General features: G+C 44.8%; 2 protein-coding genes across 2 annotated transcripts in view; one reads left to right on the top strand and one right to left on the bottom strand.

The window, feature by feature from the left end:
- The first annotated feature begins 6,052 nt into the window (after positions 1 to 6,052).
- On the top strand, positions 6,053 to 11,498 carry LOC109412134 (protein unc-13 homolog 4B). The gene is made up of 4 exons (XM_029862192.2): positions 6,053 to 6,569; positions 6,626 to 7,071; positions 10,703 to 10,902; positions 11,230 to 11,498. The coding sequence occupies exons 1-4, from the start codon at positions 6,240 to 6,242 to the stop codon at positions 11,352 to 11,354; spliced, it is 1,101 nt and encodes a 366-aa protein (XP_029718052.2). The 5' UTR covers positions 6,053 to 6,239; the 3' UTR covers positions 11,355 to 11,498.
- A 77-nt stretch (positions 11,499 to 11,575) lies between these two features.
- The window catches only part of LOC109412133 (uncharacterized), a 19,238-nt gene continuing 14,765 nt past the window's right edge, over positions 11,576 to 16,048 (bottom strand). The window contains exons 2-4 of the mRNA XM_029862215.1: positions 13,000 to 13,431; positions 12,672 to 12,831; positions 11,576 to 12,094 (exon numbers count right to left, since the gene is read on the bottom strand). Coding sequence (XP_029718075.1) covers positions 11,917 to 12,094; positions 12,672 to 12,831; positions 13,000 to 13,431 — 770 coding nt within the window. The 3' untranslated portion in view covers positions 11,576 to 11,916. The remainder of the gene's footprint in view (positions 12,095 to 12,671; positions 12,832 to 12,999; positions 13,432 to 16,048) is intronic.

Raw genomic sequence — 16,048 nt, forward strand, 5'->3', positions numbered from 1 at the left:
CCAAAACGTCGGCCGGGTAGGCATCCCAGGAACCCATACCCGGGTTGTAAGACCCATTTCCCAACCCGTCGCCTGCAAAGGGTGCTAGCCTTGTAATGGAATATCAACGGCTTTTTCCATAATCATCCGGACTTGGAGATCCAGACTACGTATACCCCCACGGTTATAGTCCTTCAGGAGAGCCACTAACCAACAACAGAGAAAATGGGTCGAACCCTCCGCGGTATCTACAGATGATATGCTAAAGCCGGGAAAAATATCTACCGCTCCGTCGCTCTTGGAATAGCCGTGGAGCTATCCTCAGAAAGGATAGATCTAGGAAGCGGCCTCCCCATTATCGCGATGCAGATAACATTGCTTTTCTCTCTATCGGTTGCGTCGTTATATCTGCCAAACGGGAAGCTGTTTTGATTTGACGAGAAAAATCGATGAATCTCTGGAGAATATTCCTGAGCCCAGGCTGCTGCTTGGCGGCAACAACGACCATCATCGGGCATGGCGAAGTCCGTTATCGAGCCCCCGGGGCTCTATTTTGGTCAGCGCTGCCAACGAACATGAACTCATTATTTTGAACGACGGCTCAAATAGGTTTCTATCGAACCAACAGCTGGAACAAGAATAATATCGTAGAATTGGCCACACTAGCCTCCAATCAGATATGCGAATGGGAGGTGGATTCGGACCTGCATGGAAGTGACCATCGGCCAATCTTGGTTGTCAAAGCGGGAAGCACCGTACTTAGTATCTTCCCTAGTATCTGACCAGGTGGACTGGACCTGATTCCAAGCGCAAATTGTAGCCCGGTTGATGGTAACCCTCCGGAAAACATCGCAAGGTAGGTCAGTGGTTATTCCGACAACAACTATTCCTCCGGTTCATTCGATGCCAGTCGGACCATCACAGTTAACCACTGATAGTTGGCTAGGTGTAAACATGCAGACTGAAATCAATCGTTATCAGCACTTAGGGGCGATGCCAAGAGGGTTAGTTAATCGAGTGCCACTAGGGTTGGGAATCAATACACAAACAAACGTTGTGACAGCCTGCTCTACGGTTCCACCCGTGGGTCCTACTTCGAATCATTCGGGCTTTTCGGTAGTAACCGGTTCATCGGTAGCTGGTAATCCGTTGACAAATACTCTGTCACAACCACAATTCTATGCTGGGATAGCAACAAACGTGAGTGCACCCTTCGTGCAATCAGCAACATCCCCAAGCAACACACATGTTATATAACAGTTACGGCAGCGCAAGTTTCGGTTGTATAGAAGTTTATTTTACGTAATTCTAACACAATGTAGAAATAACGTCGAATTAACTTCTATACAACCAAAACTAGCGCTGTCGTAACTCTTATATAACATGTGTGTTGCTTGGGTCTTTTCCTAACTTCGTTCCTGGGCTGGCTTTCAACACCGCGATGAATGGGAGTAGTCAGGCCTTCCAGCAGTTTCCAGATGCAGGATATGCAAATAATGTTGGTGTAAATGGAGGAGTTCCCCTTGGTCAGAATAACTTCCAAAGTCTTCCAAGGATGCCTAATCCGCTAGCTCAGCTTCAAATCGTTCCTACGCAACACCAGCTTCTGGCGAGGCAGGTTATGCCCAAGGACCTTCCTCCATTCCGAGGGGACCCAGAAGACTGGCCCTTGTTTTATAGTGCGTATGTGAACTCGACGACGGCGTGTGGATATTCAGACGTCGAGAACCTGGCCAGGCTTCAGAAAGCATTGCAAGGCAGGGCCTTTGACGCTGTTAAAAGTCGGTTGTTACTTCCGGCGTGCGTGCCACAAGTGTTAAACACACTCTACATGTTATTTGGCAGACCAGAACTGATAATTCAAACGATGTTGAACAAGATACGCGAGGTTCCGGCACCACGATCAGACCGATTAGATACACTGATATCATTCGGAATGGCCGTCCAGAATTTATGTGACCATTTGGAGGCAGCAGGACAGATAGCACACATGTGCAATCCAACGTTAATACAGGAACTGGTGGAAAAGATTCCAGCCCAACAACGGCTGGATTGGGCACTTTACAAACGGCAGTTTATGGCGGTCGACTTACGTACATTCTCGACCTACATGTCAACTCTCGTCGCTGCAGCATCCGATGTCACAGTCATCACAGACACTAAGCAGTCACAAGCAGGAAGAAGTGATCGAGGAAAAGAGAAAAACTTTCTCAATGCACATTCCGTGGCTGAACCATTTAAAAAGGAAATTTTAGAGGAAAACATATCCGGAGTGGTGTGCTTAGCTTGTAACGGACCCAATCACAAAGTTAAAGATTGCGTGATCTTCAAGAAATGGGGTCTTGAGAATCGATGGGAAATTGTTAGAGAAAATCATCTCTGCAAAATGTGCTTGGGAAAACATGGGCAGCGGCCTTGCAAGCAACAAGGAAATTGCGGAATGGAAGGTTGTCAGCTACGACACCACCCGCTGCTGCATGTTGAATACCAGAAGCAGCAAGTTACGTCCGAATTGGAGCTGAATGCAGGAAGTGTAAATGTGAGTTCCGGAGAGGGAGTTAATGCTCATCATTCTACAGGAAATGCTACAATGTTCCGTATAATTCCCGTAAAGCTTTCCTGGAATGAAAAATCCGTCGAGACCTTTGCGTTTTTAGATGACGGTTCATCGATGACGCTCATGGAACAGTCAATTGCCGATTGTTTGGGCATAGATGATGGTGAATCACTTCCTTTGGGCCTAACATGGACGGGCAACAAACAGGCAAATTCCAAACTCCAAGCGGGTTTCTATTGAAGTTTCTGGTCAAGGCGCCAGTAAAAGTTTTGCTCTGAATGATACTAGAACTGTCCCGAACCTAGAACTTCCGAGGCAAACTCTGAAGTACGAAGAGCTGGCACGTCAATATGCCCATTTAAAAGGGCTACCGATGAGCAGCTATGAAGCAGTTTCGCCTGGTATATTGATAGGCTCCAACAATGCTAGCTTGATTGCAACATTAAAGCTACGTGAAGGAGAACTTGGCGACCCGCTGGCTGCTAAAACTCGATTGGGTTGGTCTATTTACGGGCATGTAGCTAATATGCGTGAGGCACAGAACTTTAGCTTTCATATTCGTGAATATTACTTTGGGAAATATGAAAACGAAAGAAAATCGGAAAACTCTCGTCCCAAATCTTTAGGGGATGGCACATGCGTTTCAAAAGGTTCGACGAAGCAGGTATTAAGAGAGATCACACTCGATAAGCTGAAGGCAGACAAGGATTATGTATCGAGTGGAACAGAAAGAAAGATAGGTTGCAACAAAGCAGTAAAATCTAGAACACGGACCAGAGGACGTGTTCTGTCTGATATTCAAGGCCGAGACGGATGTATTCGCCAGGCAGTCGTACGGACTGCATGTGGAGTCTTCCGTCGCCCCGTATCGAAGCCAGCAGTGCTCCAGTTAAGAAGCGAGAGTAACGCAGAAGACGCAGCGGAACCGGAAGTGCGTTACGGGCCGGGGGATGTTAACGACACTGGCAGCACTGAATCGACGCCAGTCAAAAATGACATCGATGTGAAGTCTCTGACTGAGGAAACGTCACAACGGTCAAAAGGAAATTAAAAACATTGTCTATTCGCATGTGATACGTATTCAGAACATTCGCTAATATTGTATTTTACATCATAAATTAATTTATTAATATTTTGGAATTGTGCGCGAGTGCCTATATCTGAGTTATTTCGTTTACACCTCGTAAGAAGATTGAAAAAGCTTAGTTAACTAGAAGTTAATCATGAATTCATTTATATAGGCTAGCTCAACCAAACATTGCATCTCTAACCTCTGCTATATTAAGGAATCATAATTATTGTACCGTAAGTTCAGCTGAAACTATTTATCTGGATTGTTATCTTATTAGATACCTTCACTAGGCAAACTGCTCTCTAATCTTGCGAAGAACAGCGAGAAGTATAATTTGTTGGGCAAGACCGGAATTGAAAGACCAAATTGTGAGTAGTATTAACACCGGTCTCAAACTTACCATATTAATAAATTTTCCTTTCTTAGCTTCAAGAATACGGCACACCAAACACCGTGCGATTCTGTATCGAGGTCCGAATGTCTACCCAACACCGACCTTTGTTGCATCGCATTTCAGGCGAATGTACAGTTCTGCTATCGTTTCAAAGGTTCGAGCGACAATGCCTTCCACTCCACCGGTAGCTTTTCGGTATCCCAGATCCTGACTATCAACCGGTGCAGACTGGTTTATGGGCTCATCTCGATGAGTTCAGCTGCGATACCATCCTAACCAGCTGCTTTGTTGGTTTTGAGCTGGTGAATGGAATCCTTAACTTCCCTCAGCGTGGGAATCAGCTCATTTCCGTCCTCTGCTGCATTGGCGCAGTCGTTTCCTCCGTAGTCGTGGTCTCCCGTGCCTACGTCCTCCAGGCCATTCGGGTGCTCCTCGAATTGCTGCTTCCACCTTTCGATCACCTCACATCCGTCCGTCAAGAGGCCTCCGTTCTTATTCCTGCATATTTTGGCTAGCGGCACAAAACCTTTGCGGGATCTGCCTGGTTCCTTGCTGCAGCATTACCGCCCGTGCAACGTTCTTCTCCAAAATCGCTCTACACTCCTCGACAAACCATTCGTTTCATCGATTCCGTTCCATGTACCCGATGATGCTCTCAGCTGCTTCGTTGATGGTGGCTTTTTCTGTTCTTCAGCATTCCTCAAGGGGGGCCACATCGAGCTCACTCTCGTCTGGCAACGCGGCCTCGAGATTCGAGATGCTGAGGCGACATCCGGTTGCTCCAGTCGCTCAAGGGTGTACCGTGGCGCAGTTTGACAATCACCAGATAGTGATCGGAGTCGATGTTAGAGCCACGATAGGTTCTGACGTCGATAATGTCGGAGAAGTGCCGGCCGTCAATCAGAACGTGATCAATTTGCAATTCCGTCTGCTGTGGTGATCTCCAGGTGTAAGGATAAGGGAGTCTGTGGTGGGAAAAAGTGCTACGTATGGCCATGTTTTTGAGGTGGCGAAATCAATAAGTCGTAGGCCATTTTCGTGTCAGCTGGTGGGCGCTGAACTTTTCAATCGTCGGTCTGAATTCCTCCTCCTGGCTTACCTGAGCGTTTTGGTCACCTATGATGATCCTGCCGTCGTGACGTTGGCAGCGATCGTACTCGCGTTTGAGCTGCTCGTAAAATGTGTCTTTGCCATTACCAGTGCATCCGGAGTGAGGGCTTTTCACGTTTATTATACTGAAGTTGAAGAATCGGCCCTTGATATTCAACCTGTACATTCTTTCGCCGATCGGCCACCAACCAATCACGCGCATCTGCATGTCATCCATCACGATAAAAGCTGATCCCAGCTCAGGTGTGTTGCCACAACGCTGGTAGATGATATAATTTCCTCTAAACGTTCGCACCAAGCATCGTGTCCAACACACTTCCTGAAGCACTACGATGCCGAGTAGATCGGCAAGTATACGGGTGCTTTCAATGAAGTTGAAAGATTGGCAAATACACTTACCGAGTTTCCAATTGCAAGTCCTTGTGTTCGCTGGGGTCGTTGCCGTTGGTCTCGGTTCGTATTATTTTGTTGCTTATTTTCCGTTACAATGTTTTTACGGCTTGCTCGTAGAACCTGACACCAACCCCCTACTTTCCGGAAGATCATAGTGCACAGATGAGCTTAGAGTCCCTCCCTGGTATTCGGACGTTGATCAGTTGCCCCTTACATGGGGATCAGACGCTGTTGTGAGCCGCTCCTCCTAAATAACAGACGTTCAGGTTTGCGGAAGCAAACCCTTCTTCCCTGTCAGCCTACGACCAAAGTTCCCACTGGGGTTGGTTACCCGATCTTCCCTAAGGTTGCTCCCAGTCCCAGTTAACCCTCGAGTAATCGCGCTGTTGTATTTTGTACATCACGTTGAAAAAAAAACTCGCCTTTTGTACTCCGCTTTAGTGTGGTGCTGATGCAGGTAGCCAACCGCGCGAGTTACGGAAGGTTAAATGATTTCCATTTAAATCTTCAATTTTGAATATACAGGACTATACCTGTCTAATGATCCCATTTTGTATTATTCTGTAACATTTTAGGATATCTGCAGTTGCTGTATCTACTACGTAGACCGTATTTCAACCAAATTGCACCACCAGGAAACCAACCGGAAGCAAACAAACCTACCGGCTACCCTCGAGCTCATCAAGAAATGTGCTCTGGTCAATTCCAATCTGTCCATCTTGATCGATGTACTCATGGATTTGCCGGACGTCTTGGGCTACAAACAGGTGGATCTCAACGCCAATGAAGCCAACGAACAAATTCTACCAATAAAGGGTCTCAACAGTTGGAAGATCAAGACTTTGAAGCTTCTGACGGACCATTGCATGTCGGCTATCAAGGTCAGTATGGGTGAGGCGCTGCGCAAATTTGACCCGATACGACACGATGTGGAAAGCTTCACTAGACAATCGGCGGCAGTGATCCGGGAGGACTTGTGGGGTGACGACTTGAAATTGGTCGAGAATACCCTGTGGAGCCAGTTGACGGCTGAGTTCGAGGAATCGATGAGGAATTTGATCGCGGTAAGTTAAACTATGATTATCAAACTGAATGAATTATCTGAAATTTTACATTGTAGGCAAAAACACCAATCGAGAAGTTTTCCAACTTGAGAGATTTCTACGCAATGGTTGCGCAGACGTACTTACCAGAAACGCAGGAACTTCAGCAGGACAGGGAGCTAGCGGAAAAACTGTATTTCCTAGAGAAACAACTGAGTCTTTATAGTAGCTCGACTCGAGACCTGATCCATCAGTACCACCTGGCATGTTTGGATGCCCAACTGCGTCTTGACGAACCGGACCGAGGGGTACTTACCGTGAGGTGTGCCATCCGCAACGATAGCCTGGAGGTTCAGATTATTTCCGCCGAGGGCATAAAGCTTCCGCTGGATTACAAGGGCAACTGTGATTCCTACGTCAAGATAAACCTTGCTCCCGGGTATAGGTTCTCGGATATTGTTATGCCAAAAACTCGAACAAAGTCCAAGAATCACTCACCCACGTACAACGAGAAGTTTGCTTTGTAAGTATCGATAGATCTTACGGGGACTTAAAGCTGGTAGAGCATTTAGAAACTAAATAGAAGCTGTAAGCTAAAAACTAGAAGATAGAAACTTGCTGCAATTAGCCAGAAACTAGGAACGGAAAACCAGAGTCTTGAAGTTTAAAATTATAAGGAAGAAGTCAGAAACTATAATGCCAAATACTAGGTGCTTGGGGATAAAGACCAAAACAATTAACCAAGAAGTTAGAAACCACAAACTAGAAGCAGGAGATAGGAACATTTAGCCAAAAACGAGAAACTATAAGCTGGTATATTTTAGTTTCTAGTTTCTAGTTTCTGACTTAAAGTTAGCCTGAAACTAGAAGCTTAAAGCTATACAATATAAGTTAAAAGTGCTAGAAAGTAAATACTAGATATAAGAAACCAAAAACAATCAGCCATAGCGCTACTAGAACTACTAGGAAACTAGAAGCCGTGAGCACCCGTAACGACACGTGTTTAGCTTTCAGCTGGGAACCAATCGACGAAAGGGTGTATAGATTGAACATAAAAAAACGATACTTCAACTTCAGCAAAATCAACGTGCACATCCAACACAGGGAGAGAACTTCTAATGACAAGAACGCGTGACCGAACCCCAGTACATTCGCTGCTCAAGCTACAACGCAGATATCATTATCACCTAACCGCTGAGGTAGACCACGAGATGGGATTCAGGCCGATAATTGCACAAAACAGCGTCCACCAAACGATAAACGAGAAGAATCGCCCCCGCCCCCCTTTTCCATCATTCTTCTTTCTCGTTTACTTAGGAGTTATTAAAAAGGAAAAGGCTATGCACGCCAGCACTCCTTTAGCGTTATTGACGTCTCTGACTGCTTCCTGGTTACGTCCATAACTCTTCGTCGTCAACAAGGAACGGTTGAGTCTAGACCGCTTCGAAACTAGAAGGCCACAAGCAGAAGCGGAGGATTAGGAAATGCGATTGCTGTGACGTTCTCAAGAAATACGGAGGTTTTACCGGAAGCTCAACTCTCCCTGAAAAGATATTATGCCACAAGCTGAAATGTACAGGGATATGCTGAAGAAGGAAAAAGTGCAGGTGAGAGCCTCAACAGCGGAGGCGGCCCTCTAGTGTAAAAACCTGGACGAGATCATCGACGCAGAAGAGCTCACAGCCGCACTTAAGCCGCAGTGCTAAATAAGATGCACCAAGTGCATCGATTCACCTGCGGCAGGCACGCTGATCGGTCCGGCAGGTACGCTGATCGCCACGATCAAGCTCCCCGTAGGGGGGGGGGGAACAAAGCGACTGCAGTCGGCAAGATCAAAGTAGGCTGGTCAGTGTGTCCGCTCAGCATGTACGCGTCGCCAGTGGCGTGTTTCAAGTGCAGCAAGGACCCAAGTCGTGTGCGTTCAAAGTCCCCGACAGGAGCAAACTCTGCAGGAAGTGCGGAGGGGAAGACCACATCGCCAGAGAGTTTAACTCGGCACAAAAATGTCTGATTTGCACGGCGAACAAAGGGCTATGTGCGATTTCCTGGCGTGCCTGAACATTTAGGCCCACCCGTTATGTACGGGTGGGCCTAAATGTTCAGGCACGCCAGGAAATCGAACCAACCGACGATAATACAGGTCACACAGCTACACCTGAACCACTTTGAAGCTACACAACGGTTGCTGTGGCAGTCAGTCTTGGAGTCAAATACAGACACTATCAGACCCATACCGCATTCCTCCCGAACGGATGCTGGGTAGCGGATAAGGCCAAGCAATCAACAAGCATACAAGTGGAATTGAGTCCCATGATCATCGGTGGAGACTTCAACGTCTGGGTGATTGAGTGTGGTAGCCGCTTGACTAACGTGAGAGGTGGGGCTCTACTCGAAGCTATGGTTAGACTGAACGTGGATGTCGCGAACGTAGGCAACAATAAACCAACAGTAGGAATGGTGTAGAGTCCATCATTGATGTGACCTTCTGGAGCCGAGGTCTAAACCCTAGCTCGGACTGGAGGCTCGATGATGAATACACGCACAGTGACCATCTGGTGATTCGATACAGGGTGGCACACGGAGGAAGACGGCCACAGCCGAAGGTCATCGACCGTCATCGGGGATGGCTGACCTCGAGATTCGATAAGTCGGCATTTGTGGACTGTTTGCTTATGGAGGGAAACACCGACGATCTATTCAGCAATGATCTAGTCGGAACCCTTAGCCGTGCAAGGCTCCTGGTTCGGATGGTATTCTGACAGTAGCCATCTAGACGGCCCTCGAGGCTAGCTCTGACATGTTCAGAATGGCTATGCGGATGTGCGTAGACAGAGGCGAATTTCCGGAGAGGTGAAAAATGCATAGATTGGTTCTACTGCCCAAGCCCGGGAAGCTAGCTGGTGACCCGTCGGCATACAGACCTATCTGCCTTCTTGACACCGTTGGAAATTGTTGGAACAGATCATTCTGTCGAGGTTCTGGCCTCTTGGATAACCAGTTCGACTTCCGAGAGGGTCGATCAACGGTGGACGCAATTAGGGCTGTAACCAAAACGGCCGAAATAGCGCTCCAAAAGAACAGGAACAGGAATCCGCTATTGTGCGGTCGTCACGCTGGACGTAAAGACTGCGTTCAACAGCGTCAGTGCGTTCTACACCATCTAGGAGTCCCGGTTAACATATGCTGGATACTGGAGAGCTAATTCCAGAATAGGGGACGAATCTATGACACCGAAGAAGGCGAGAGGAGCTACAAGATTACCGCGGGGATAACTCAGGGGTCCATCCTGGGTCCGGTACTATGGAATGCGACGTATGATGGCGTATTGAGGCTCAAACTTCCACCGGGCCTAAAGCTGATCGGCTTTGTTGATGATATTACCCTCGTGGTATACGGTGAGTCGATAGAGGAAGTGGAACTGACAGCAACGCACGCAATTGGCATAGTGCAAGACTGGGCAAACCCTACAATCTCTACTGCTAAACCCCCAGTAGGTTTGCTTTTCCATGAATCGCATTGTTATAACAATAAATGTGCAATCGATAATGTAAGTGGAGGATGCAGCACTTCAATGAACGTCTAAATGGTGCAGTAGGCACGACAACCATGTGAGTCTTGACATACCAACATCCAGCATGGTGGCTGTTCTTGGGGGAACGTGATCTGCCAAGTGTTGGTCGTGACCGAGAATTGCAGTCACAAACCGAATATTATTACTACAACAGTTGTTCACTCAGTTTTGTTATAATTTGATACTGCTTTAAGGCCAGACTTGTTAGAATCCCAAAATGGCCGCCACAATGGCTGACTTTGGCACCTACTCACGATTTCGAGCACCTGTTGTTTGAAGCTTGCTTCTTGAGATTTCAAGACGTTTGTCCTCAAATGAACAAAATTAAGGAAGCAAGAAGCATGAATCTAGAAGGAAGAAGGCTAAACTCAGAAGAATATATACAAGCAGTTAGAAACAACAAGCTGAAAGCAAGAAATCAAGAGAAAGTAGATAAAAGGTAGAAGCTAGAAGCTGATAACAAAAACTAATGGCCTGAAGCATGAAGTTAGTAGCTAGGTATATGGTGAAAGCTACATTAAATCATTGAATTGTGAAACGAACATCACATGCATATCTAACTTTTTGACTACGAATATTTCAGAAAACTATCCCAAGAACAACGAGAGATCCCCGACGCCCTGATTGTCTTCAATCTCAAAGTATCGGAAATGCTCGGCCTTAGCCAACGGTACGTCGGTGAATGTTTCGTTCGGTTGGACAGCATCCCTATTCTGGACTCGGACCGGGACATCAAGAGCATCGAGGTGCAACAGCTGTTCCTAGCACTACCGGAAAGTATTGGTAAGTCATTTACCTAGTAAGATCTGTTTCCATGGTGCACACAAAGTAGGCTATATCCACGATAAGACTGTTTCTATTGAAATATTTGTTTGAACTTGTGATAAACGTAGCACGCTAAGATATGTTGCAATTAGTTAAATATGAGTTACTAATCGAGTAGTCTGGTCGATTATTACTATGAAAAATATAAAAAGTAGTCGGTTTTACCAGTGCATCTAAGCAGACTATTTCATTAAGAACCATTCAATAGTAGCTTGCTTTGGTACACAAAAGCAAATTTGCTGAAGAAAAAAACTGATATAAATGTATCTCCCTGTTTTTATCCAGAATCGGACTGCATCCCAGTGCTCGAGTACCGACAAGGTGACAAGGAAGCAGTGCAGTTCTTCAAAAAGCTCAAGCAAAAATTAGGCAAGGCTGCCTATACCGGAAGTTTGGTCAGCATTTACTAGTTTCTCTTAACAAAAAAAAATGTGTCGAATATTTTCCGTGCATTTAAATTACTCACACAATGACAACGAATATCATGCATGCGTACTATGTTTAATATTTAGGTTTACGATTCAAAAGTACACAGCTATTATTCATTTTTGTAATTAATGGGGTGCAAAAGTATATCAAATCCGAAACGCCCAGTCTTTGTCATCGGCATAAATCAAATCGAATGTTTCAATTAACACACAATTTCAGTACGTGTTTATTGCAAGTCACTTCCAATTGATTACAGCGAAAATAAATAAATAAATTAAACATGTACTCCCGCAGTTGAGTTCCGGTACTAAAAATTCACACAATACATAACCTATAAATTCCCGCACCATACCCGCAGATTGCGGGGCGAGAAAGTGGCACACAATCGGTTCGATTCAACATTCAAATCACGCATGGTTGTTTTTTTTTTTCGTTCGCAAGCTCTCGTCGCAAATTCATAATCGATTCGAATGCAATCCAAGTGGGCTGCGTTTTTCGCCAATCGATCGATCGATGGATCACAAAGGGCATCGCCGCTTCGATCTAGTCATCACGTTCGCGACTTTCGTTGCTATCGCTGCTGTTGTTGCTGCTGCTGTCATCATAGCTTGCTGCGTTATCGAGTCCATTGTCGGCAACTTGGTCATCGCTGCCGTCGTTGTCGTCGGAATGCAATCGGAATACCTTTCTGCTGGAATGTGGAACGTACATTCGCAAGATTCTGATGGAAGAGAAGATGGAAAGTATAATTGAATATGTTATTTAAACGTTTTTGAAGGTTTTGAAGGAACGCTGAAGGCGTTCTTGATGGCGCTGTATTGATCTTCTACGCTTCCAATTCTGTAATATCCGCAGTGTGATTCTCCTGCACTTCGACAAAGGACATTTTCACCACAAACTTTAGCTTAAGAAACTGTTATTTAGCTATCTTTGTTTCTTGGGCATGTCATTGTTACCACAAAAGACTGCAAATAAACATCCGTTCTCGCTCATTTCTTCGAGACCATAGCGTCTTGTGGCGTGCTCATAGTCCGAGTTGCCGAAATCAACCTTCGCGTTGAAGTTGCCCATGGGGATCTTGATATCACCTTTTCGAATCTCATCCATGAAAGCATTCTGTTGGCTGTAAAAGTTTTCTTTTCTTGCATTTTGGCAGCGTACGCTTATGTTGAGCACAACTACTTTATAAGAAAGAACGTTCTAATCTAGTTACATATCATTCACACAGCAGCATTTAAATGCCCTTACCCTTAAAAGTTTAAAGGCTATGATGTTAACCACAGGATAACAATACTCACTCCTTCAGTGGATACTCCTCGTCGATCACGTCGAACATTCGTTTCGCCCGGCACCCGAGGAAGTTCTCCTCCGGACAATACAGCTCGTTATCGATGGTGAAAGCTTCCATGGCTTTCAGGGCAAACGTAGTCACGTGGTTGAGTCTGGTGTCGTAGTCATCTGCAAATGGTTAGCAATCGAAAACAGAAAAGTAAAATGATAATCATCGCTCCGACGGTCAGTAAGAGAATGCTGAGTTGACCGATCCGATATGCATGCAGATTTCGAATTTTGAATACGGATCGCCAAAGGTAAAGGAAGGTAAGTGTACTTATTAATTCAACTCACACTGCAGATCGTAACTGCGACGGCGGCTTTCGTCGTCACTGTGTTCACTCTCGCTTTCACTTGGTTTCAGCGTCGGAATAAAGAACAGCAAGCACAGCAGGGCGAGGAACTTGACTATCTTTTTGAATATCACAATCTTGAGTAGAATTTTCGCCAGAGTGAACCAGCTAAACTTCAGTTTCAGCTTGTTGAGCAGCCAGCTTTCGGGGCTCATATGTGGCGTTCCAACGCTCATCGTTGGGGCAGGCGGTGGAGGTCCATAGACCGGCTGCGGTGGACCATAGACGGGTTTGGGAGGAGGTCCGTATGCTGCTTTCGGAGGAGGACCATAGCTGTTGGCTGGAGCCCCGTATCCGGTCGATGGTGTTAAACTGTAGTCGTAGGAGGAGGATGGGACACTGTTGTAGTCTTCGCGTGGTACCCTCACCAAACCTGGAATCAAGATAACAAAAATAATAACATGAAGCGCGGCCTCAGTGCCATTGGTTATTCTATACTCTCAAAGTTCTTTCGATTGTTTAACACTTTGCTGAAACCCATTTCACGGTGTAACATTTCGCGGAATGGAATTTGACCGAATGCACCGTTTTACCGAAAAGCATTTCGCGGAAATTAGTTAAATAAGCGTGGAAATGTTAACTGATCGGGGGCCTTAAATGAATGAAAAATGGAATATAACTAGAATTAGAAACAACGAAAATACTCAAATTTGAAAATCCCACAAATGCTGTAAAATTTGACCAAATTATGAATAATCATCACAAAACAATCTAAATTTAATCTGTTGGACTTATTTATAGCTTCAGTTTTTGGATCATGTAAGAAATTTGCCCACAATAATATCGTTCATCTTTTGGCAGTTGAGCAACTGCTACGAAATGATTTTCAAATAGGTTCCGGGAACCAAAATTCATGAAAAGGTATTTGGATTTCGGACCAGTTTGGCGTTCAGACTCAGAATAAAGAATAATCTCAACACCGCTTAAGAAGCCAATTGTTTTCCACGATTCTCCACGCTTTTGCATACAAAATTTCGGTTTTACATATCTATAACGAAAAAAAATATGTTGATTTTTTGATTCTATACGATAGAGCACCTTTGATTTTTTAGAACTTAATTTTAATATGTAGATAGTAGACATGGTCAACAAGGTCGATTTTTTGGAACAAAGCTTTTTCGATTAGCGTCTGACATAACTGTGCAAAATTTGGGAGCGATTGCACAATGGTTCGAGGGCCGTATTTAACTGGATAAAAATATCTGCGGCTAAATTCTTAGTTTTAGTTATATGCTGGAAAGTTTATTCATATTTTCTGAACATTTTTTCAATAATGTGAAATTAGGGTGGTCCAAATGGTTCTCAAGATCTGAATGTCAACTTTTTATAGTTTCCATATAGAACAATAAAAATTCTGAACAACTTTGCCGAAGAAACCATATTTCTATCTCTTATGGTTTCGGAGATATTATTATTCAATGAAAAGTTGTCTTTTGATTACTTTTTATGCATAGATTTTTTTAGCATGAGCATGAGCATGAGCATGATTGACCGCCCGCGGTTGCTCCTCTGTTATTGCAAGGACGTCTGCATTTACACAAAGAACCAACAGATAATGCTTGGGGCTAGTCTTCTCCTCATTGTGTAAATGCTGGCATCCCAATACTTTTCATTAAGCAATGCCGGCCGCGCCGCGTCCGAATGCAGGTCAATTGAGGATAGGGAAGGAAGTGATGATATGATTCTCGCTTAGGCCAATAACCGAGGAATTCTCTGCGTTACTACGAGAAATCACTAGGAGTTTGGATACGGGAAGGGAAGATGTGTTAAAGGCTTTGTAAACAAATTGCTACAATCACCGGACCGATTCTTGTTTTGCTATGAACGATGCACTCGCGAAAATTTGAATTCATCCCCATATACGCGTCATTTTCAAGGAATGGATTACTGCACGAATTTATTCTGACCAGCTTACTCCTACACGAAATTTGACGTAACTTCCCTCAACGTGGGTGTTGGTTCGTTGTTGCTCGCTGCTTTACTGACATCTGAAAGTATCAAAAGACTCTCATACAGGAGGTGGCCTAAAAATGTTTGGGATAGGCAACTTTTTTTTTTCTCTCACGAAAAAAGATCAACATGCTGTAACTTTTCATAAAGTGCATCAAAAAATCTCGTGGGAGTGATCCGAGCGATCAAAATTCTGAATGCCGCCTAAAAAATGATATCCCAGTGTCGTAATTTCGGAGTGGTAAGAAGGCAGCGTGTTTACTCTTTGACCGACAGTAACAGAATGACGTTTTATTATTCGAATCAAAGTACATGTATGTTCATATAGGTATGTATTATAAATATCCAGATCATAGACCGGCGGCAACTACAACTGAATCACAACATTTCTTCCCTGCAATTTCTTGGGTTTGTGCTCACGTAAGAACTTTAACTACACCCACGGGACACGATACGAGAACGGACACAACACGTATTGTTCTTCCCTCCTAACAACAGTTCTTGTCTATCTTGAATACATACAAATTGTTAGTATGTTAGTAACATATAATCAAAGATCGAGCCTAATTGGTGGTCTTCTAACCCTGTTTGACTTTCGTGTTTCTTGACTGCCTGTTTCTGTGGTAATAGTAGGCTCTTCCAATACCGGGTCATGATTTGCCCTGGTGACAGGGCTGTTAGCAATTTCACGAGTTTGAACCTGATCATTCTCTTCATCCGGAGGACTAGGTAGAGGACATGTTGATGAGACAGTTGTTGTTTGATCTGACCTCAACGGAGGAGAATCACGCGCGTGATTACGAATGGTGTTTTCAACTCTAGGCAACTCGTTCAACTGCGAAGTTTTGATCAAAGGACCTGCTCGAAGTTGGTCAACATGGCGTTTCCACAAACGCCCATCGTCAAGTTCGACCAGATAGTGTAACTTCCCAATTCGTTCAACAACCAAGCCGAATCTCCATTTCTCGGAAGCTGAAAGAAAATCTCTTGCCGCCACCCTATCATTCACCTCGAAAGAACGCACATCTATCTCTTCCCCA

The sequence above is a fragment of the Aedes albopictus genome, chromosome 1 (assembly GCF_035046485.1).
Source record: "Aedes albopictus strain Foshan chromosome 1, AalbF5, whole genome shotgun sequence".
Lineage (NCBI taxonomy): Eukaryota > Metazoa > Arthropoda > Insecta > Diptera > Culicidae > Aedes > Aedes albopictus.